Source organism: Lathamus discolor, chromosome 6 (assembly GCF_037157495.1).
Source record: "Lathamus discolor isolate bLatDis1 chromosome 6, bLatDis1.hap1, whole genome shotgun sequence".
Taxonomy (NCBI): Eukaryota; Metazoa; Chordata; class Aves; order Psittaciformes; family Psittacidae; genus Lathamus; species Lathamus discolor.
The window spans coordinates 91,689,367-91,711,529 of NC_088889.1; the positions used below are offsets into that span (position 1 = coordinate 91,689,367).

A 22,163-nucleotide genomic window follows, 5' to 3' on the forward strand; every position below is an offset into this window, starting at 1 on the left:
TGAGTGGACGAGGTTTGTGGTTGGGTTTAAACCACGACACCGGGACATCGCTGCCGAAGCCAAGCGCGGCGGCGCGGACCCGGCTCCGCTCTCCCTCGCTCTCCGTTCCGCGGAGGTGACCTTAGCCCCTCTCTGTGTACCGCGGGGATCAAGCTGTGTGCTCACACTCATCTACCTCGGTTCTACCTCGGTTTGCAAGCGCTGGAGACCTCCCCATCCCCTCCCTCCGCCCCACAAAGCCGGCGGAGGGAGCAGAGACCGCTCCGGCTGGCCCCGGGCCGGTCACCCGCACTTTAACGCGTCTTTTGCACCACTGCAGTTACTGCCAGCGCAGAGCGCGGCACCTCACGGAGCTGCTCGTGCAGGGGGAGAGACGCTCGGAAGCGCCGCTGCCCCCTGCCCGTCCCCGTCCCGCAGTGCCCGCTCTGCGGTGGCGGGGCAGCGGCTGCCAGGAGGAGCCCCGGGGGTGCGCTGGGCCCCAGCACCGGCCGCTGCCCGCCCCACGGGGGTCACCCTGTCCCCGGGCGCTGCCGCCGCGGCCCTTGCGGGCTCCGGACAGACCCTCCCAGAGCAGCGCTCGGCGGGGCCGGGCCCGGTGGCGGTGATCGGGGCTCGGCTCCCCCCCGCCCCGGTCCCCCCGCAGCGGCAGGCCCGGCGCCTCGCCCCGTTGCTAGCGCCGCTTGCTGCGGCGCCATGTCGGGCGAGCGCGGTGCCCCGGAAGCGCTGCCCGGGGCGGGGTTTCGGTTCCTGTGCGGCGGGGCCGGGCCGGGCCGGGTGAGGAGGCAGGAAATGGCGGCGGTGCTGCAGCAGCTGCCGGGCCCTCCCGCTCCGCAGTGCCGGGCCCCGCCCGCATAGAGCCGCCGCGGCAGCCCGGGCCCGCGCCGCAGCCCCGCCGGGACGGACTCCGAGCACTTTACATACATGAGGTACCGCGGGGCCGGGAGCCGCCGGGCCGAGGCGAGGCGAGGCGAGGCGCAGCGGGGGCCCGGCGGGTGGGGAGGGGCCGGGCGGCGGGGGGAGCCCCTCGGGGCGGCCCTGCTGCGGCGGGGGGGGGCGGGCGGGCGGCGGCCCGGCTTGGAGCGGGGCTGCGGGCACGGAGCCCGCCCGGGCGGGAGGGGCCGCGGCCGGGGGGCTCGGCCGGAGGCAGCGGGTTCCCCGCTGCGGGGCCGAGCTTTGCCCCGCCGGGCTCTGCATTGTTCGCTCCGCGGAGCGGGCAGCGCTTTGTGGCCGCCGATCCGGGGCTGGCGGGCGCCGGGCAAGTTCTCGGGGAAAGTGATGCAGCAGAATTGTTCTCCTCCGAGCGCTCGGGTGCGCAGCGCAGGATGGGTGGCTGGTGGTGGCCGTGCCCCATCGCCTCCCCGCCCCTGGGTGAGCAGCCCCGGGGTGCTCGGCAGCCTGGTGTTTGCTCCGGAGGAGCCCGCACTGGGAGCCCTGAGGGCACCTTAACCCCGCTCCTGGTTTATTTTTTGCCTCGTGCTGCATTACTGTTGACATGGAAACCAACACCGCTTTCTGTTCCAGAGAATTGGAAGCCAAAGCTACCAAAGAAGTCGAAAGAAAACTAAGCAGGTAAGATGCTCATTTGTATTCACTCCTACAGTTTGGAACAAGAATTGGCCTTGGGCTAGAAATCGTTGTGGGCTTAATCTGGAGCTTTAATCTCGTGTTAATTGTAAGGAGTAAAAACCACCCTGAATTTGAAAATGTCCTCTGCTGCATAGCGAAATCCCTGCAATTTATTTAATTCTGTAAACACCTTTTTATCGTGCCTTATTTACATAATAACAGTATCAGGCTCTAGAATAGAGTTTCTTTAATAGGGCAGGGTTTCGAAGGGAAGAATAACTTACTTTTCTGTCCTGACATGTGGCACCCAACAATAACTGAGAATTCAATTAAAGGCTTGCTTGGTTTGGGGATTTTTTCTATAAAGTTCAGGTAAATATTATTGGGAGGCCAGAAGTAGTTGCTTTTGGCAAGAAGCTTTAAGCTCCATAAGCTCCATGTTGCCGTATAACTCTTAGCACTTTGCCTCTTTTTCCATGAGGAGTTAAACATGGCGAGTTTCTCATGAGCACGTAACTCTTGATTGAGAACTTTGCAGACTGTTCAGCTCCTTTTCTCAGTTCCTCAGCTCAGGAGTAAGAGTTATGTTGGGAATTCTGTGCCAGTAGCATCCATGCCTTTGGTACTTCAGAAGTTACTTCCTGTGCACCGTTTATTTTTAGTGTGGTGCCTTCCTTGCAGATACCTGCCTCTTTCCGTTGGTTGCATTCTTTGGGTTTGACTTTTGTCCTACTTTCTTTTTGTGTTCTCTTTCAATCAGACCCTAAAGGGACTTTTGCAGCTGAACTTCAAAGGGCCTTCTACCGAGGCTGTTTGGAATCTGCTGAAACCTGAGTGTAACTGATAGAATAGTCGGGTCTGGCACCTTTTCTTATTTGCCATGTCTAATCAGTCTCCAGTGTCCAGGTTGATTCGTGGTTACACTGAAAACTGACTGGCTCTCCCCTGCTGGCAGTGTGTGTCTTCCTTGGTTTTGGTACTGTGCTTACACACAACTAGTTTTTCCCATTTTGTTGCTGAAATACCTACAATCTTTAAGATACACTGAGCATATTGCTTTTAAATGTAGTGTCAAAGTCACTGGTAAATGGCATTTACTTGAAGAGAGTGATTTTAAATTGCAGCTCTTGAAGGAACCTGTCAAGAAAAGGTACCAAAATGCTGTGTAAATAGAAAATGGAATGGTTGGTGGGCTGGGAAGCGCTTGGTGTGGCCGTGATGCCAGGAGCGATTTTGGGATGGACAGAGTGCTAACAAAACAATACTCGAATGAAGTCTTAGTAAGTTGGTAGTTCTTCACAGTTTTCTGACCTTAAGAGAGGCCTCTGGGCACGCTGGCAGACGTGACAGGTAGCGACAGAAGGGAAAGTGACCCATAGAACTGCTGCAGCTCAGCACTTGCTGGGGCATGGGGACAGAGCAAGGTTCACTGAGCTCTGCTCTGGAATGGTCTGTGTGTTTCCTGACACAGAGGTGGATGTTTCATGTGTTTAAAAGAGCTAGTTTCAAGTTAACATTAATACACCGGTTGTTTTCAGAAACCTGCTTATGTTCAGGGAGGGAGTTTCCACCATGTGAGCACACAGGCTGATAAAACTGTGGCCTGCCTGCTCTGGATAGCCTGATTAATAGTGTTCCAGTTGTAGAACTCAACAGATAGCCCTCATTCTTTCTCTAATGTCATTATTTACGATCTTATTAAATTTGCAGTGACCCAGTCAAATTGTGAGAGAGCAAATAGCTTTTCCTGGGAAAGGCAAATAGACCCATGCTACAGTTGTTCTTAATCTAAAACTGCAGGGTATATATATAGACTGTAAGCTCCAGGGAACGTTGGTGTGGCTTCATGGACATGCTGAAGTCACCTTTGGAGTCTGTGCTTCTAAACTGATGGGTAGTAAATATCCTTCTTTTATCTTACTGGGAATATTGGCCTGGACTGTGGGTTTGCGATAGGACAAGTGTTCTAGATTTTGCCAGAGCTTGCTTATCCAGTCGCAGTGATTACTGCTTTAAACTCGGGATTAGCAATTTGCCTTGTTTGGCCTTTTGGAGAAGAATCTACGTTTGGTCTGTGTTCTCTTTTAAATGCCTACATGCCTGGTCCTGTGCAAATATTCTTGGTCGCAGAAATAAGCGGAGTGCACGATTTGCATCAGTAATTCAGACGAATCTGTTGCACTCTGTCTTGTGTCCTGTTTAAGAGTTAAATGTCACCTGTTCAGTCTCGTGCTGGATGAGAGCTGTCTGTTACTGACTGGAGAAATGCAAGAGCTACATTTGATCAAAACCAGGACCAGTAAAAATCACCATTTAGTTCTTATGACTAAAGACCTAACTGTTGACTTCTGTTTGGTAAACAGGGCTTTCCTGCCTCATTTATGTGGAACTGAGAGAAGGTAAATATCTGAAATACGTTTACAGTATTTTTTTCCCCAAACCCAGGGTTTTGACTCTCACTTCACACGCATGCAAATCATAGGGAAGATTCACCCACTGCTTTCATTCACCTGTGTTTCTGCTTCAGAGGTTCCATCTGCATTGGTTGCAGGCTGCCCATGTCCTGGGAGAGAAAGGTTTTTGCCTAAAACCATGCATACCTCTAGTTTCCATCCATCTCCTAAGTTCTTACTGTACAATTTATTTGGTTTACTCTTCCATGTTCAATAACCACCATATTTCCATGAGGCTTTCCTTGTGCGCTGCAGGAAACCGATGAGATGGCTCAGTGACAGAGGCATAGAGAAAGAGTGAGAAATGGAGTTGTGTCTGTTGATATTTAAGCTCTTGGATTTCTGTTGGGGTTTTTTTTCCTAATAAACTTCTTATGGAAGACTTCAGCAACTGGGAAATGTTGGCTGCAAAGAGACAGCATCTGTTCATACTTCTCAAGAGTTTTAGTGATACTTGGGCAAAATCAAACATTACTTTCTCCTCTCCGCACACTTTTTCGGCTCATGCAAAATCATCAGGTTGTCCCCATCAGGTAACTTGCATTTTACCTTCTGTTTTCCTAGGCTTACAGCAAGGCCGTTGTGCCATATACTTGATGGTGTGCTAATAAAACTGAAGCCGTCTGGAGTATGCGTGGTCTTACAGTTAAGATGCTGGACTTGAACAGTCCTTTGGGTTTGTGCATCTGTTACAGATACCCAGTGTGACCAGTGTGATTATGGAGAAGCAGTTTAATCTGTCTCCTTCGGTTCCCCATTTGTTAAGTGAAGATAGGGATTGTTTATTGCTGCTACTGATGCCTTACGTATTTAGATCATAAACTTCTTGGGAGAGATATTTGTCTTTTATATGTGTGTGTGGCAGTGAACGTCTTTGCCGAAACTTCAGGGTGAAACTGTAACAGAAATCCTACTCCGGAGCTGTGGTGCATTTACAGTGCTTGTAGTTTGGAGTTAGTTCTGGTGAGCAGCTCCCGTGTTAGCAGAGTGGGAGAGGTGAGTGTGTTCAAGCAATTGGTAGAGGGAGATCTGGTAGTCAGAATTCGATCACTTTTAGGGTGATAATTTAAAGACTGAGGTACTAAAAGCAGAACAGAAAGTAGCTGACAAACATGAATTAATTATTCACTGGAGTAATTGTTTCAATTTTTAGCTTGGCAGCACCTCTTCTATATGTTAATAGCTGGAAAGAACAACACAGGCACTTGTGTAAAGTGGTTTTGTTTTGTTATTGGTGCCTGAGGCTTCCTTTGCTCCTGTGTTAAACACTGAGTGGTTTTGGTTGCCAGAGCCTTTCCATTTAAGGCACTGGTGGGGTTTGTTGGTTTTGTTTCTTTGTTAACTTCAAAGCACTGGTTTCTATTCCATCCACTTGGAGAGTGCTCTGTTTGCTATTTTGTGGGAAGCGCTGGCAGAGGACATGGAGGTTCCATTTTTAATCAAAATCCACATTTTACAGTTAATTCTTGTATAATGATGGTTTAGCAGAAAAGCTGTTGGGGGTTTAACAGAAAAAGAAATCATTTTTATTGGCATGTGTGTAATTGCATAATTTAAAAAATAAGGATTAGGGAACTTGTAGGTCAGAATACAGAAATATTATCAAAACATAAAGCCTCAGCAATGTTGGACAGTCAGTGTGGAATGTCACACACAGGTTGAATAGGTAGCAGCATGTGTGCATCCATCTGTCTTTACTGTCTTCGCAGAATTGTGAAGGATCTTTCAGTGCCAGACACTTAAATGCAGCTATCTGGCAGTGTTGCACCTGTAGCATGGCAAGTTCATGTGTAACAAAAAGAGCAGCAAATGGGGGAAAGAATTTGTTTCCTTCCCCAAAAATTCCTGTTTTATATTTGTCACTAGAAGCTTTTAGAGTGCTTTCAAAACCCCAGTGTATAATCACTTCTGATTCTTACTTTTGCACTTACTCCATGTAGTATCTGGGCAGAAGATAAAACCTTTTAGTTACCTTTTCAGGTTCAGTTAGAACAAAGGCTGCTGAGAGGCTGGCTTCTGGTTTCACTGCTCTTTGCCCACGGCAAAGCAGTTCCCCTGTGAGACCCATGACCAGTGATCCCTTGTCTGCTCAGCATGCAGGGACATTGCAATGACACCAGACCCCAGTGTGTCTGCAGCCTTCAGGGTGCTTCAGAGGAGACCCACTGCAGACATACGTCTGGAAGAACCGCTTCACAGCCTCAAGGCTTCTAAAAGCACTTGTTGAGATGGAAGCAGCGTCTTTAAACCGCGCTAGCATCGTCTTGTGGGGTGGTGTGGGTTTGGAGGGGGTTTGAGGGTGTCTGGCCAGAAAATGCTGTTTGTGTGAGCATCTGGAATGCTGCCGGCAGCTTGAGCAGCGTTTGTGGGGGGCAGAGCTAGCAGTTAGTGCCAGCCTGCAGAATCCAGAAAGCACAGTGCTGTTGTGTGGGTGGTTCTGGTTTGGGGAGCACCAGGTAATGTGTTCACTGTGGATGGCAGCCTGGTTTATTTTGGTGCTGGAGTTTGCTGTGTGCAACTCACGCGCTTTCACTCAGAGATGAATACTGAGTTCAGGTTGTAATAATGTAGTGCTGTGTCTTAGGGCTTAGTTTGTGTCAGAATCCTGCTCATAACTGTAATTTCCTCAGCGAGGTGACTGGAATTGTAATTTTATTGTGGCATAACATGTTTCCCTTTTGTATATTATAGCAGAAGATAACATGCTGCACAGACAGTAATTACCACATCTTCAGCAAGTCTTTGAGGAAAATAGGGGTATCCTGGATTCTCCTCCTCCATAATGTAGGAATAGAGGTTAAATATGTCTAGTTCAGCCCAGGTATTTTTTACAAAGCCAAGCTGGCGCTTTTCAAATTAAAGATGAATAGAACTTTTTTTTCCAAGAATCAATAAGTGAAATATGATTTGCTATAAATGTTACCTGAAATGTTTACACGGTGAGGTTACAGCTTTTTTCCAGTTCACAAGCCAAATAACAAAGCAAGCCGTTCATAAAGCTAGCATCATCAAAACCTGAGACACAGGAGGCGTGAGGAGAGCTGGAGGAGTGCTGGCTGTGGAAGTCACAATGTGGCTGCTCTTGTTTAACGGCACACAATTGTGATGGTGATGGAGGGGGAGACTTGCTGTCAAAGATTACCAGGATCACTCTGTCCTGCCAGAATGATACTGGTCTAGAAGGTGACAATACTTACTTTAATGGGTTAGTTGAGGAAGGTGTTTTGGTAGCTTGTTGGTTTTTTTCCATGTACACAAACAAGATTTGTGCTGAGGTGCACACCTGGAGAAAAGGCATTTTTCAGTAAATAACAGTAAATATTTATCTGATGCTCCCTCTGTTTGAAGTTAGGCAGATTCTGGCAGGTTCTGCTTGTATCCTCTCAGAGCCATTGATGTGCAGCCTCTCCTGAGATCTAGATCCATTTTCATTCGGTGTCGCTTGAACATAAAGCCCTTTTCAAGTTAAGCTGTTTAAAGCCCAGGCCTCTGCTCCAGCCTCAGATGTGCATTTCTTATGATGAGGTATTTAATTTTCAGTTGATCTAAAATGAAAAATAGGGTTTGCGTTTCTGCTAAGACCATTTAACCTTGAGCAAGCCAATCCAGCTATACAGGAGGAAAAGGAAACTCCCCGTGCATGTGTTTCAGTGAAAGTTGGGCGGCTGATGGGGGATAGCAGAGGTCTGTTTATATCTTCATCTCATAAATCCAAACTCAGTTCTCAGTTGTTGCTTTTCATTTGGCCAGCTGATGGACCGAGCGTGCTGTGACAGACACCTCTGACACAGGGGGATGGATTAAACCCACCCGTATGTAGGGCAAAGCCCAGCAAAAGAACTTGCTCGCTTTCTGGCTTTGTCTTGTTACTGTGAGACCAGATTCCTGCAGTGTTTCTGTTATGTGCTATAAAATAACATGAAGCTGCTGATAGTTTGTACACAAAGAATAATACAGCGGGAAAAGGTGGCTATTAAAGCCTCGGTTGATAAATGGGAAACACTGCATAGCACTTGTGTTTCTCAAGGAGTAGCATTAAAAATGTAGCTTGTTTGTGGTGTGTTCTAATGGGTTCTGGAATCTGAGGCATAAATACCATCATTTGCTGTCTGTTGAGGGCCTGTGTTAATGTGTTAGCAAGAATAAAGGGAGTGTGCGCCTTCAGCTGTCAGAGATGGCGATGCAGGAGCTCTGCTTCAGATGTGATGACTTAATAGGTGAACCTGGATTTGTATCTCAGGTTTATGTTTGTGTAGGAGGGTGGTGGGAATAGGGCTGCCCCCCTGGAGAGATTCCATTTCCTATGAGGAGCAGGGGCAGTAAGCCTGTTACTGTTGTTATTTAACTGTACAGTTGGGTTAGTTTTGTTTTCCAGTCACTGAGAATTAACATTACAATGATCATCTAATACTCTTAAAAACGTGTCATGGACTGTAGGTGGATAATGTTTTTTCAAGTGTTGCCAAGGTTCTGATAGTCATCACAGAGGTTTTCAATGTGTTCTAACGTGGCTTTGTAATCTGAAAGCTGTTTTTCTTAAATACATGAAAACAGAATGATCATGGTGTCATCATTTAGGAGTTTTATAGCTCCTGTGTGGGAACAAAAAGCTGATGCTGTGCTAGAATATTCCAGAGACCTTGGTGTGTTAGTGTTAGCATCTGTATTCCAAAAATAAAACCTAATCTTGTTGATGTGGCTGCAGCAGGATTGATGAGTTACTTTTTTTTTTCCTGTGAAATGCCACTTTGCATTCTGCTTGGTCTTGAAAGTGCTACAGCTTGCTTCTAAACACGGAATGGTTTTTCAGTTCGTGTATTCAGTTCACGTTCCTTTTGAATGTGACATACGAAAAGTTGTCACACAAGGCAAAGCACCAGTGGCTTTCTTATCTCCTAGAAATCTTAGGTTATTAGGACCCCTGGAAGTTTTGTTCCCATCCGCAATCCTAAGCAATGTACCACCCTGCAGCATTGGTGCACCTCATAGGCTTGTAGGATGGTTGGGATTGAAGGGACCTTAAAGCTCACCCACTTCCAACCCCCTGCTGTGGGCAGGGACACCTTCCACTAGAGCAGGTCTCTCCAAGCCCCGTCCAGCCTGGCCTTGGACACTGCCTCCCGTCAGACATGCACAGCCAGTGCTGGGGAGACCTGGGGATGGGGGACCCCAGGAAGGAGAGTGGCCAGAAGAGGCTGATGCTGCACAACAATGACTCTGGGTCACAGCATGCTCCCTCCTCTTGGGAAAGCGGATGTCATGGGAAGGTGGCAGGATGGACAAAGCTGGCTTCTGCATCACCTTTACAGAGCACACGTGTCACTGCAGGCTAATCATTACCTCAGCTTTGTAAAGCATCCAGGGGGTTGCTTTAAATGAAACTGGCCGACTGTGACTGTGTTCTGTGGGTACGTGAATAACCTCATAGTTGTCCATGAAATAATTTCTGAGCCCTAATTGCAAATGCAGCACTGCATTTCCAGTGAGACTGGTTGCAGCTGGGTGATGAAACTGTGATCAAACGCCAAACAGCCACAGTGTATGTGATGGTTTGTGACTTTCAGTGCAACTGAAGTAGAGGGGGCTCAGAAATAACATTTTTAGGGTGGCGGTGTTTTTTCTTTTTTGCAAACCTAAAAGCATCAGCAGTAATTCCTTTTAAAAAGAACTAACTAATGCTTGCTCTCTGGTATTAGAGAATCTTAAAAGACAGCATCTGATCTGTGGAAACTCTTGGGAGCCGTGCTCTGCTGATCTGGGTATGCAGGGTGAAGGAGTTGGGTGGTGTTTGACTGCTCATGGTCAGAGTACGCTACAGCTCTTCCTCTGGTAAATGTCTGCAGTGACAGGCTGCATCTGGTGACACATAGCATGGGCTGATGGGCACTTAGAAGTCACCCTAAGAGTGGGAGAGGAGAAAAAGGATGCTGGATGTATATGAGATCAGTGTTATTCCAACAGAAGGGAGCACTGGGAAAAGAAACCAGTAGAGGATGAAATCGGAGTTGCAGTGAGAGCAAAGATTTCAACAGGTGGGGATGAAAACTGATCCTTGTTTGTGTGAGTTGCTCTACAGACACATGTAACAGTGTTCCAAAGACTGTTTACAGAGAGAAGTCAGAAAAGAGATTTCTAATTAAGAAATACTTGGTTTGGGAATACGAAACCTTCCTCCCCCCAGACAAATTGATTTTTGCCATCCAGATAAAGCATAGCTGCTGTCTGGCAGTATTAGTAGTAATAAAAATAGATTGGAGAAAACTGCTTTGGTCACTTACCCAAAATGCAGTCCTGAGTTTTTTTTCCTGGTGTGCTCACATTAATAGTCTCAGAAGTTTCTGTGCCCTATAAATAATTTACATGTTGCTAGCTCTTTTCTTCCACAGTGAATGTCATGTGAAAATACTGCCACAGCTCTTCTCGTTTGAAACCGCTATTAATAATAGCCAAGTGGCCACAACTTGACATTCAAATACAAGTATCGTTATTACAGCATTGACCTTAGCGGGAGGGGAACCACTTTTCATGCTGAAGAATCACACAATGGGCAAAAGAACAGGCTCAGAGTTTAAAGGTAGAGCTCAGGTGGGCAGCAGGAAGGGGGGTACATTCTCTTCCCAGGGCATGGCAGTGTTACAGAGTGCAGAGTGTGCTGAGCTGCTGTAAGGAGGAGACCTGCTGAGCTGCTGTTGAGTATCGCTTACACTGACACCACTGCAGCGGAAGGCACGTGCTGAAAGAAGCTTCTGTCTAATTAAAAAGGGAGGCGGTGGCGTGGATTTGTCCCAGTGGAGCCAGGCACCTGGGAGGCACATGTGGGTTTAAAAACCAAAAATGAGAAAAGGCAAAACCAAACCAGAGTGATGCCTGCACTTGCACTCATTTTAAAAGGGACTTGAGCTGTCTTAAAAGTAGAATTCACCAATTACTTATATAGCTAAATAAGTAATGAAAGTCCTAATATTTGCGGAGTGTCTTGGGTTTTACTGTATTCAATTGGCTTTGCTTCTGATGTGTGGATGTATCTTGGCAAAGATAAAAGCAGTGCTTTTCATGTGCAGAGCTGAATTCTGAAGATAGACACCAGACAGGACCACTTGTCACAAACAGGGGTGTTCATTCCCTTCCAGCAGTTGTTTCTTGGCCTTTTCTTTTGCCACAGTAAATCACCTCCATGTCTCTGAACAGTTTTGCCGCCCAGAGATCTCCACAGCAGCTTTGAATCCGAGCACCTCCTGTTACTTGAGCTGCAGCTGATGGGATAGAGTGTGCACAGATTGGAAGAACAGCAGCTCCATGTGAAGTGTTCCTTTAAAACAGAGGACTTGTGCTGATCTTTGAAGGTTATTCAAAGAGTAAACTTGATATCTTCTTCCTTAACTTACTCAACACGTATGGAATTTGTTCCCACATCCCACTCAGAGTATCACAGAAATTAGGATTAGTGTGAAGAAGCGGTTTGCCCAGTGAAAGGGTGGATGTGCAGTGGAGCTCATGTTGAGATTCAGGACATGGGAGGGATGTGTGTTATACCCTAGACATATGCTGCAGAAAGAGGTCTGAAAAACATCTTCAGCCTGTTCTTCAAATCTCATCACCCGACTGTATGGTCAGCATTGGTGAGGCAACAGCTTCCGAGCTTTGAACTCAGAAATATTCCTGACCCTGAAAGGGCAGAGAATTGTCTTGCAGGTAGGCTTTCTAGTCTACAGGAAGGCTTTGTTATCCAAGTCTCAGATGCTTAAGTAGCTGTATGTTCTCTCTCCCTGTTATCGTGCTGTAGCAAAAGCTAACTGCCACCACTGTTTGATGTTTATATCCAGCTTTAGTGTTACTTCCTAAACTTCAGAATCGTCCTTTCTGTGAGCAGTTGGTTTTATTCTCATGTTGTCGTGGTTTAAACCCAACCACAAAGCTCTTTTACTCACTCCCCCCCTTCTTGCCCTCCCCCTGCTTCTGGAGGGACGGAGAGGAGAATCAAAAAGAATGCAACTCCCACAGGTTGAGATAAGAACAGTTTAGTAACTAAGGTATAACACAAATCACTACTGCTACCACCAATAATAATAGTGCTAAAGGAAATAACAAGAGGAAAGAATACAACACCTCAACACCAGCCGACCAATAACTCACCCCACTCCCCCCAGCCAAGCACCGACCGATACCTCCTCCAACCCTGCAGTCCCTCTACCCCTTCCGGGTCACTCTAAGTTACCTCCTGGGCATGACGTGCTGTGGTATGGAATACCTCTTTGGCTAGTTTGGGTCAGGTATCCTGTCTCTGCTTCCTCCCGGCCTCCCCTCCTCCCTGGCAGAGCATGAGGCTCAGAAAGTCCTTGGCCAGACCAAACATTCGAGCAGCAACTGAAAACATAGGCGTTATCACCACTGTTCCAAGGCCAAAAGATCAAAACACAGCACTGTACTAGCTCCTAAGAAGGAGAAAAATGACTGCTGCTGCTCAACCCAGGACACATGTACAACACAACCGATCTTCACTTGCACATTCATATTGTCACGAGCTCTTTGCACCATTAGCCCCGATGCTTCTGTGCCTGCCCATGACTGCAGTCTGTTCTGTTGGTCATGTCCTCATTCTTACCAAGAATCCCTGTACTTCTCCAAGCATGGCCTTAAAGAAAAGCTTGTTTTCATTATCCTGACATTTGTGTCACATCTTAGTCCCTTCAGTCCCTGATGCCTTCAAGTGTGCTTGCACTTCTGCAGTTCTTCCTGCTTTTTATACTCCCCATGTCCTGCCTTTCGTCTTGCCTTGGCTGAAGTCTGTTTTTAAACAGTGCAATCCACAGAGTGCTGTTGCTGCTAAACCTTCCGTTCTAGCAGGTAAAACCTTGTATTAACTGAATTCAGATTAATGCCATGGGGTTTGTTTTCACTTTTGTCAAGTTATGGTTTTGCTACTTGTTTAAGGCGCTCCAGAATTGCTCTGCTGTTGACAGCTCTGGTGTGCCCATGCTCTTCAGCTCATGTGCCATCTAGCTCATGTGTGCTTCATGTCAGCAGTGCCACGCATACAGTGCACACAGGGGGTGTTTCTTGGCAGAGGTGGTGCTTGGGATCAGGGAGCTGATGGGTGTCCAGGCAGTGGGGGCAGCACCAAAGGGTCTGTGTGGCTGCAGGGAACCCCATTGCCTGGCAGGGTGAGCCGTGACGTGTGTGCTCAGTCATAGCAATGCACAATAGCAGGCAGGGATTAACCTACATCTGAATTTGTGCTGCCTTTTGAATGGGATTCATGACTGAGCCTTCATTGTAACTTTTGGAAAAAGAAACTCTTACACGTACCCTGACACTGCAGCTGCTCTTCACGTTGTGTCACTTGTGGTTTGCACAGTCCCTATAGAAATATTATCCAATTAGAAGTAGAATTCCCCTGTCCTTTTGTGTCACTGTGAAATAATTGTTCTAAAATGAATGTAAGTGTGTACAGATTGTATTTTGGGAAAGTTAATTACAAACTATGTGGTTCAGGGATTTTGTGCAAGAAGAGGAAGAACAGTTGATGGAAGAAAGGAAAAAGAGAAAAGAAGACAAGAAGAAGAAGGAAGCTGCTCAAAAAAAGGTATGTTGGACATTCAAAGATAACCCCCCAGCTTCTGGGTTACTTTAGTTTCATCACTGGTAAATACTGGGTCAGCTGTGGTTATTCAGAAGTGTTTTCTGTTTAATTTAATGTTCTAAGCTTCAAATGTACTGTCAGTTATTTAGTGGTAACTGATACATTGAACGTGTTTATTGGCTTTGTGATCCATTTCAGAGGTTGAATGTTCTGAGATGAGCATTCTTTTTCCTGATGGCCAGTTGAAGTGGTTTCATGTTTAAAAACTTCCTCAACGTTAATGCATTTATTAGTAGAATAAAATTAGCTCTTTTTTAAGATGCTGACTTTCAGCTGCGTCCTTCCTTTACTATATATTCTTATCCTTCCATATGGAAACATGCGTCATAAGACAGTTTGTATGAAGGAAGGTGGATAAAAATGAAAATATTGACAGCAGAGGTGTATTGGGATGGAAACATCACAGAAACGCTTCAGAGTAAATGCTTCAGAGTCCTGTTTATGGTCAAGATACTCATCATGGCCATTGATTCTTCATATTGACCCTGAGCTTGAGAGGAGCTTGTAAATGTGTCTGTAAACGTGTCCGTTTCAGGTGGGAGCAGAGGGAGCCTGCTTAGCAGGCTGTGTCCCTTAAGAACGTCCTGCTTTGTGTTCTCGACTGCAGACTCTCCAGCAAAGCCTTTTAAAGCGTTTTACTGTGACCAAGTTCTGGTGTATTTTGGAATGTGACCTTTTCTGTTCCACTCATCTCTTTGGGTGCTGTGGAGGGTCAGAAAAGGCAAAAAATTGATTGAAAAGTTCTAGGTTGTCTCATGTTGCTGTTCATGGGTCAGTGAGTTGGCTCTGAAGTCAGAGCTGGGGAGGGGAGGAGGTTACCAGCTCTCCAGGGTAAGCTCTAAACATGCACATGGGCATGGCAAGAGCTGAAGGGACATCATGTGATTGTGCTGTGGAAGAGAAAGCCAGTACTTGAGTTTATATATTCTGTAGTTTTATGATAATTTGAACTAAAAGGCATACTAGAACAGCAGCAGCAGTCACACAGGTGTCATAGTTGACCTGGAGAAGGCATGCTCTGCACTTACATCCTGATGCTGAGCAGCTTCTGTGGGACATCGGCTGCTGTATTCCAGTCTCCTTTTTATGACAGTATACAAATGGGGTTTGGACACTTGGTTCAAAGCCAGCTGCTATGCATACAACACCCAGGAGCTGAAATGCATACACAAACTTCCCAAGCCTTCAAAATACAGTTTTGAACCAGATCTGTCGAGCAGAGTGTGATGAGGAGTTGTGGTGCGTTATATGAGGCCCCAAGCACAGGAGCTGCCTTCTGGCAGATGGGGATACGGGCAGTGGTGTTGGAGGCAGCGTAATAGGGTAAAATGGGCAAAACTGAAACTGAAGCAGGGTGGGGGCTTGGTAACACTGGTGCAAGCGTTAGCCCTGGTTTGGTTTCCTAGCTTGGTGGCTGATGCGCTGCAGTAAGTGGAGTTCTTCAGAGGCTTTGCAGGGTCTCCATCTGCAGCTATTTTTAGCAAAGAGCATAAATAAGAAACCTGAAAAGCTTCTGCTCAGGGTTTCGTGGGAGCAAGAGGCCAGATTTTGAACTTCTGGACGGTACAGCTACAATTTCTGTCTGTATACTTGCCTTTGTCAGCTAAAGAAGCTGAGATGGGGGGTTTAATGCTCTCTTGGTTTCCCTAGGAGAAGTGAGGCTGTGGCACTGGAGAGCTGTTAAGAGTGTTTCATTCGTCAGCCCTACCAGTGCTAGTGTCTGAACCTGGCCAAGACTCAGATTAGATCAGTGGATCAGTAAATCTCTATTGCACTCGCACGGGCTCCTTTCTCCTCACGGTTTCAATTATAGACAATCATAGCTTAAGTATTATGGCAAATTTATTGCCTCCTATGAATATATGTGGTACCATAATTAAAATGGGCTGTATACAGCTACCAGAGTGACCATATCCAATTAAATCTCGTTGTGCTTTGGCAATAGTGCATTTTAATAGTGATAATTAAGAAAACTCTAGTTGCAGGTAGGGAGAACTATGAGCTGTGCTTTTGAGAACTCAGTTTTGCTGGTTTATAGTTAAACCCTTGCAGTTAAGGTGTGCTTCCATGCCAGATGTGTTTCTCTCTGTATTTATCCTGTGATTTTTAATTGCCATTTTAGTCAAACAGATCTGTAATGTTGGCAGTTGGTGTAACCGGTTGAGTCTTGAAAATGACTTGGAAAGTCTTTGCATTTCCTTTCTTCTTTACATGTCTAGCCCCTCCCTCTGCAATAAAAGTGGTGGCAGTTCTTTGCTTCCAGGCACAGTTTTTAACTCGCTCAAAACATCTTCATTTGCAAGTTTAATGCAGTCTGTTTCATGTACTTATCTTTCAAATTAATTTTGTCTTCTATAACATTTAAACAGCTTTCTAGGCATGAAGAATAATAGGCATGGTGTGGTTAGAGACACTTCTGAAGTAGATAATTAAATAACTCTAAAACATGTTAAAAGAGGGGAATCAGAAGCTAATGTTGCTTTATGAAGCGGCATGTGCATACAGGGGTTTTATCTGCACACATCACTGACACTTCTCTTTTCTTGTTCTAGGCCATTGAACAAAAAATCAAAGGTAAGTTACTTTACAGTTATTTCTATTCTCTGTGTTATTCCTTCATTGTTAAATATGTTGAATCAGATGGGTCACCCAAAAGCTCTTATCACAACTGAATGATGGGCTTCTTGAAACTTTGGTTGTACTATTTCAGTGACCACAGAAGAGTAGTGACCAAGGGTGTACTGCAGGGATTGGACTGTTCTGTTCTTCCTGGTTTCCATGCTCTGTTACTTGGGCAGCACCAGGCATATACATAATACCTTGAGTTCTTTTATTTGCTTTCTGCCTCCCCCTTTTTTGATAGACAAGTAATGGATATATCTGGCCGTAACCAGCTATTGCATGTGGAGGGTTCATCCTGCCAGAATGATCACAATGACCATATCTGGAAGCTGTAATTCCGATGTTTGGTGGCAGGCTGAGAATGCCACAGTTACTCTGAATGTTTGTGCGGTTTATGCAGATCCCCATTCCAGCTGGCCTCCAGAGAAGGCGAAGAGGGATTCTTTTCACTTGCTCTTTAACTCTAGCTCTTAACCTGTTAGTTGGGAAGTGGACAGTAATTGCTTAGGTGTTCATGTGGAGTGCTTGCTGCATCCCTGTTTTCGGGGAACATTGGCTTTAATTTACTACTCACTGGAGCAGTGGTAGAAGCAGGAGCTCAGAAGCCCTGCTTGGCAGAGATGCAATTACTGCTGGAAAATCAAAAGGTGTTTGAAGTGCTGTTCTGGCATGAAGGTAGTAAAATGGTTGAGGACATACTGTGCTTGGGAAGAGCAGAGAAACAAATGGAAGTGGCCATTACTGAGGTGTGCCTTTGAAGCAGCATCCTCGTTCACATGAGGTTGGAATGGAGGAGGCAGGTTCCTCACATACAAAATGCACTGATGCTCCCGCTGAGGGCTGCAGCGCAATTACAGCTATCAGGAGGCATGGTTTTGTCTCGTTTATTTAAGTGCAATGTATACTTTAGTGCCTGTTTAAATGGGAAAAGAAAATAGATAAGAGGAGGAGCAGCAGGTTTTTGGTGTGTGCCAAGGCTCTGAGGAGGGAGTGAGGGCAGCCTGGGTTCGTGTCTCGGGTTGCTTTGTGAGGAGGAGGATGGTGCTTTCACTGTGAGTAGTGATCACTTGAGGTGGTGAGAGCTGCACCAGTGCTGGTGATGAGAGCCCAAGTTCCAGATGTGCAGCCATGCTCTGGGTTTCACAGGGCTGAGTGTGGGTCCTGCCCTTCCAGCCTGGGTCCAGTCACTGAAACCAGTTGGGAATTCTGTGTGTGTCTTTGTATGAATGCTTAATAAAACTGCTGAAAGAGTATTGTAATCAACAAATACGCTTTGCCTGTTTTTTAAAGCACCCTTTTTCAAACAGTGCATGGAATTACACTTGTGGTACAGGCTGAGCGATTGTTTTCTCCTGCACATTCCTGCCATAAAGCTTCCAAGATAATATGCCAGATGTAAATAAAGAATTGTCAAAGTGTTTGGTTTTACTCTGAAGCAATAAAATATATCTGAAAAGATAGCGAAGAAGAAAGTGGTGAAACGCTTAGAGTGTAAATAATAAGGTCCATTTTGAATGAACATTTGACCTGTGGACTTGTGCTGCGCTGGCATCCTGGCATCACAGCATGGCTAAAAATAGCAGGAGGGCACAAATCCTGCCCTGAGGTACCTGGTTGGGTGAAAACTGATTCTCCTGAAGCATAGACAGTCTTTTTATTATGTTCTGTTCATTTTCTCCTTGGAGCCTGATGGTTACTGAGGAAGTGTTAAGTTCCAGCTTTAGTGTTACATTCTTACTATTAACAGGGTATTTCGGGAAGTTCACCAGGAATGTGGAGCTGTCAGAGACACACACACACGCTGGCTGTCCTGAAGCAGAGGGGACATGAGGGGGTTCAGACAGAGGACTTCGTGCAACAGTTTCTGTAGGAACAAAATTCGTGGTTACCTTGCACAAAGCGCTTTCGTGGCATCGTTGGTTCTGCCTGCTTGTGTTCAGGATGCAAATGAATGTTTCATTAGTTTCCAAGTTTCCATCACGTTAATGTCTTAAATAATTCATTCTGTGCATGAGCTGAAGATAAAATAGCAGAGTATGGGATCTCTAAATAATTCACACTTATGTTCCTTCTTTCAGGAAGGAGCCGGTTAAGTGGCGCGGGTAGTTGGTTATTTCTTGGGTTTAAGCGTAGTTCGGGAGGCTCCAAAATGTTGCTTTAGCGAAGGTAGAAGTTGCTGTTTAACAGCTGAAGGTAGGTACCTGTGGTCATGTAAAGCACTAAGACTGCCTTCCGAGGAAGTTAGTAGTGCTGATTTTTTTCCTGTTCAGGATTAGGGACGGACGTAATGAAGATGATGCTGATCCAGATGTTTCTGGTACAAGGAATGTTTTAATACTGTAGTATTGTCATTAAAAATGCATGTATGTCATTCCTGTGGATTTCAGATGGTCCAACCCGTCTAGTTTTACATGTCTGGCTGTATTAAAGGAAAAGAGGCAGTTCATAGGAGTTAGTGTATAGCTTAGCTGCCAAGTGAAGGTTTGTTTGTGCAGCAGCTGGCACAACACATTCACACTCAACAAGTGCCCTCTGAGTGCCCCAGTACCAGGCCTTTGGGGAAAAAATAAGCATCATTTGAAGGGCCTTATTTGAGGAGAATACTGCAGAACTGACAAGTGTTGTGGTATTCCTTCTACCACAGCAGGATATTTTTGCTGTGTTTAATGTCAGTGCTATTAAAGATGGACAAATCAGTCCATTTATGCTCAATTCCTCCTAAAACAGGGCTCTACAAACTGCACCATGGCCACAAGTAGCTGCTGAGAAGCCAAGCACTCGAGTAGATGCTGTTTAAGAACATTTGAGTTTTGTTGTGCCCACTTCAGCAATCACAGTGTGCTTCTCCAGCAGGAGATGTCCTCAGGAGCTGAAATGTCTCTCTGCACACACTTCAGTGCACATACATAATACCCTAGCAAAGTAGTTTGTGAAAGCCAAAGGGCAGTGTAGGTGCTGGTGTTGTGGTGAGCTGTTCCCAATGCTGCTGCGTGTTGGGAAACAGTGCGAGCAGGAGCTGAAAACTGCTGTCAGTCTTCAGCCCCGGATTGCTCTGCTTTGTCAAGGCAGAGGCGTAAAGCACTGCTCCTATTGCAGAGCAGAATCAACTTTGAGTCAACCACTGAAACGGAAAGTGCTTTTAAAAATAGCTGGGTGTGGAGCTGAAATCTTTGACTCATATTTCCCACCTTGGAAACTTGGTACTCATTTTCTTCGCTGGGAAGCACCATTGCCCCAGCACAGACTCCTCTGGTCAATGTGGGGTTTTTTCTGTCACTTCCCTCCCTGTGCTGTTGCAGCTCGGGAAGCCTGTCAGCGGTTCGATGCTGGAGGTGAGCAGCGTGGATGCCCGGTGAGGAGCACTGTGCTGGGAGAGCCGGGGCTCCCCTCGGCGCGGCGGCGCAGGGGTTAACGGCTTGGCAGCGGTGGGATATTTTCCAGCTCAGCTCGCTCAGCTTACAGCTGCGGCCATTTTTCCAGCAGGAAAATTCTAGCACTACATCTTACGTGTGTCAGCGCCAGCGCCAGGCTTCCTCCGCTTGCCCTTCAGCATTCCAGCACTGACAACTCTCGGGGGCATGGCACGCGGGCAGGGAGCCTCACACCACATTTCTCGGAGGTCAGCTCCGGCAGCAGCGAGAAGAAACACTTAAATGACAGCTCGGTGCTGCTCTTTGTGTGCTTCGGGAGTGATTTGATCTCTGCCCGCCGAGCCGGTGCGAGTGAGAAGCTGGTTTCCATCTGCACTAAAGTTAGTGGCAGGGCTGCCATTTTTGGGGCTGGAGGGAGCCGTGGCCCCGCTCAGGAGGAGCTGGCAGCGGCTCTCCGGGAGCAGTAAAATGACACCATGCTTCTCCTCCATTTTCTGGTGAAGTCTGCCGAGTGGGAAAGCAACACAAGTTGGAAGCGTCTCTCTTTGGAATCCCTCTGTTCACTGTAACCTCTCCATCCCCTGCTCCGGGCTTGCAGCAGGTTTGTGCTTTATGGAAACCTCCTTTTTACTGCTCGCTTCTGTAAGCTCGCTGATGGTAAATGAGCTGTGCTGGTGGTAGTGGAAGCTTTCTGCCCTGATGTGATTCTACATTCCATACTGGTGGGCAGAGCAAACTTTTACCAAGCCAGCAACTCGTTTATGACAAACTGAAATGTTAAGGTAGGGATTAAGGGCTGTGGGAATTTATCGTAGCCATGTTGGAATATTAATGTATTATTTAGTCTGCTGAAGTTGTGGACCAGAAAACGTTGGACAGGGTAAATTGTATTGCTTAAAACTGAAGTCTGGGGTACTTGGGGAGGTGATGGGAAACTGAAATTAATCCATGTTGCACTTTGGGTTAATTCCAGTTTGAAATTAACATATGAATGTAAACTGTTGATTCTTTGGTGCAGCTATTACAGGGTAGATTTCCATTCAGTTTGCTGGCTTTATGGCCATGTTTGCTAAGGAAATGAATGCACAGAATACATGAGAAATACAGATGTCTTGAGCTGTTTGTGTCGTAGCCCAGGGGCTGGCTGGGCAGGACAGGGTGTGTTTATGGTCGAGGGGGATTCGGTTACCTGCAAGTTGGATTCTGTTATAATGCACACTTTGTCTTAAAGCAGCTTTAATTATGGAAGTATTAGTGTTGCTGCATTGCTCTAAGTGCTGCTGGCAGCTGGGTTGGGGTGTCTCATGGAATGTCACATAGAAATGATTTTACTTGATCCAAAGGAGCAGTTGCACGGAATGAAGGGAGAGCACAGGAAAACTGAGTCTCCTCCATGGTCTGCTCAGGAGTGTTGTGGGTTGTATCAAAATCCCCTCAAGCTGGGGGTACTCTCCACCTAAGCCGACATTCATGAGAAAGCTCAGGTACAGTGTGCAGAGGGGTTTGTGCCCCTCCTGGTGCCATTGCTTGATAGGGGTGCCCTGCCTGCGGGCAGTGGTTGTCCTTGTCGGCACCTCTCGCTGTGCAGAGCTGTTGGTGTGGATGGGTGGCAGCAGGAGGCACTTTGATGGATCAGAGCAGCAAGATTTGGGATGCAGTGGCACAGATTGGGGTATGTGAAGAATTTTGGTGGTTTTCTGTTGGTTTTTTGAGTTTCAAAGCTTGTTGCAGTACCCAGACCACAGAAATGTGCTATAAGAGCTCATGCATTGAAGCGGTGACAAATTCTTAGCTAGTTGCTGAAATAGCGCTCCTCTCACCAAGGTTTAGTCACTTTCACTCATTTTAATGATTTTTAACACAGGGAATTTTAAAAGGAATAAACGGGAGAGCTTTGTTCAGGACTACTTTGTGAAACCTGGTTTTGATCATTATCTGTTGCTGCATTACATGCATCAAAACACTGTGCGAGGAATCAGTTACCTACTGTTAATACAGGCAATAGCTTAAACTGGTGGCATCTGATACGGTGCTGGTGATTTCTATCAACTTGCCCATGTATCTAATGGCATTTGAACACCTCCTGTTCCCCACGGACATTAAATCAACCTCTGTCCTGGCCATTCCTCTCCTTGATTCTGTCCCGCTCCAGTCAGCTGTGAAATAGAGGAGCAGGGTCACTGCTGTGGAGCCAGTGTGGTGGTGAGCACCTGAAGGTGCTGCCTCTGAGGTGACATTTTATTCTGAAGGCCTTTGCGCTTGTGTTTTTCAGAGCATGTAACTGTGTATTACAGGAGAAGCAAAAAGAAACAATAGTCATAAGTGTCACTGTCAGTGTTCAAGTGGGTTCAAAAGCCTAAAGAGCTTGTTTTCATTTATTTTTTATGTTGAATTCACACAAGTCTGTTCTTGAAAGTAAATGAGAAAATGGTCTTTAAACAAATTAAACACGGTCATGTGGTAACAGTGTTCCTGCTGCTGCCATGCCAGGGAGTTGTTGAAGGAAGACAG

The 22,163-nt window shown here is 46.3% G+C and overlaps 1 protein-coding gene across 4 annotated transcripts in view; it reads left to right on the plus strand.

Annotated features, from left to right (window-relative positions):
- Nucleotides 1–746: 746 nt before the first annotated feature.
- TNRC6A (trinucleotide repeat containing adaptor 6A) overlaps nt 747–22,163 on the plus strand; it is a 47,356-nt gene continuing 25,939 nt past the window's right edge. For 2 of the 4 annotated variants that reach the window (XM_065684935.1, XM_065684937.1), the window contains exons 1-5: nt 747–926; nt 1,522–1,569; nt 3,930–3,965; nt 13,512–13,602; nt 16,212–16,233. In XM_065684935.1, the coding sequence (XP_065541007.1) occupies nt 922–926; nt 1,522–1,569; nt 3,930–3,965; nt 13,512–13,602; nt 16,212–16,233 (202 nt within the window). In that variant the 5' untranslated portion in view covers nt 747–921. Of the gene's footprint in view, nt 927–1,492; nt 1,570–3,929; nt 3,966–13,511; nt 13,603–16,211; nt 16,234–22,163 lie in introns of those variants that run through there. The other 2 variants (XM_065684936.1, XM_065684934.1) reach the window with 2 other exon arrangements.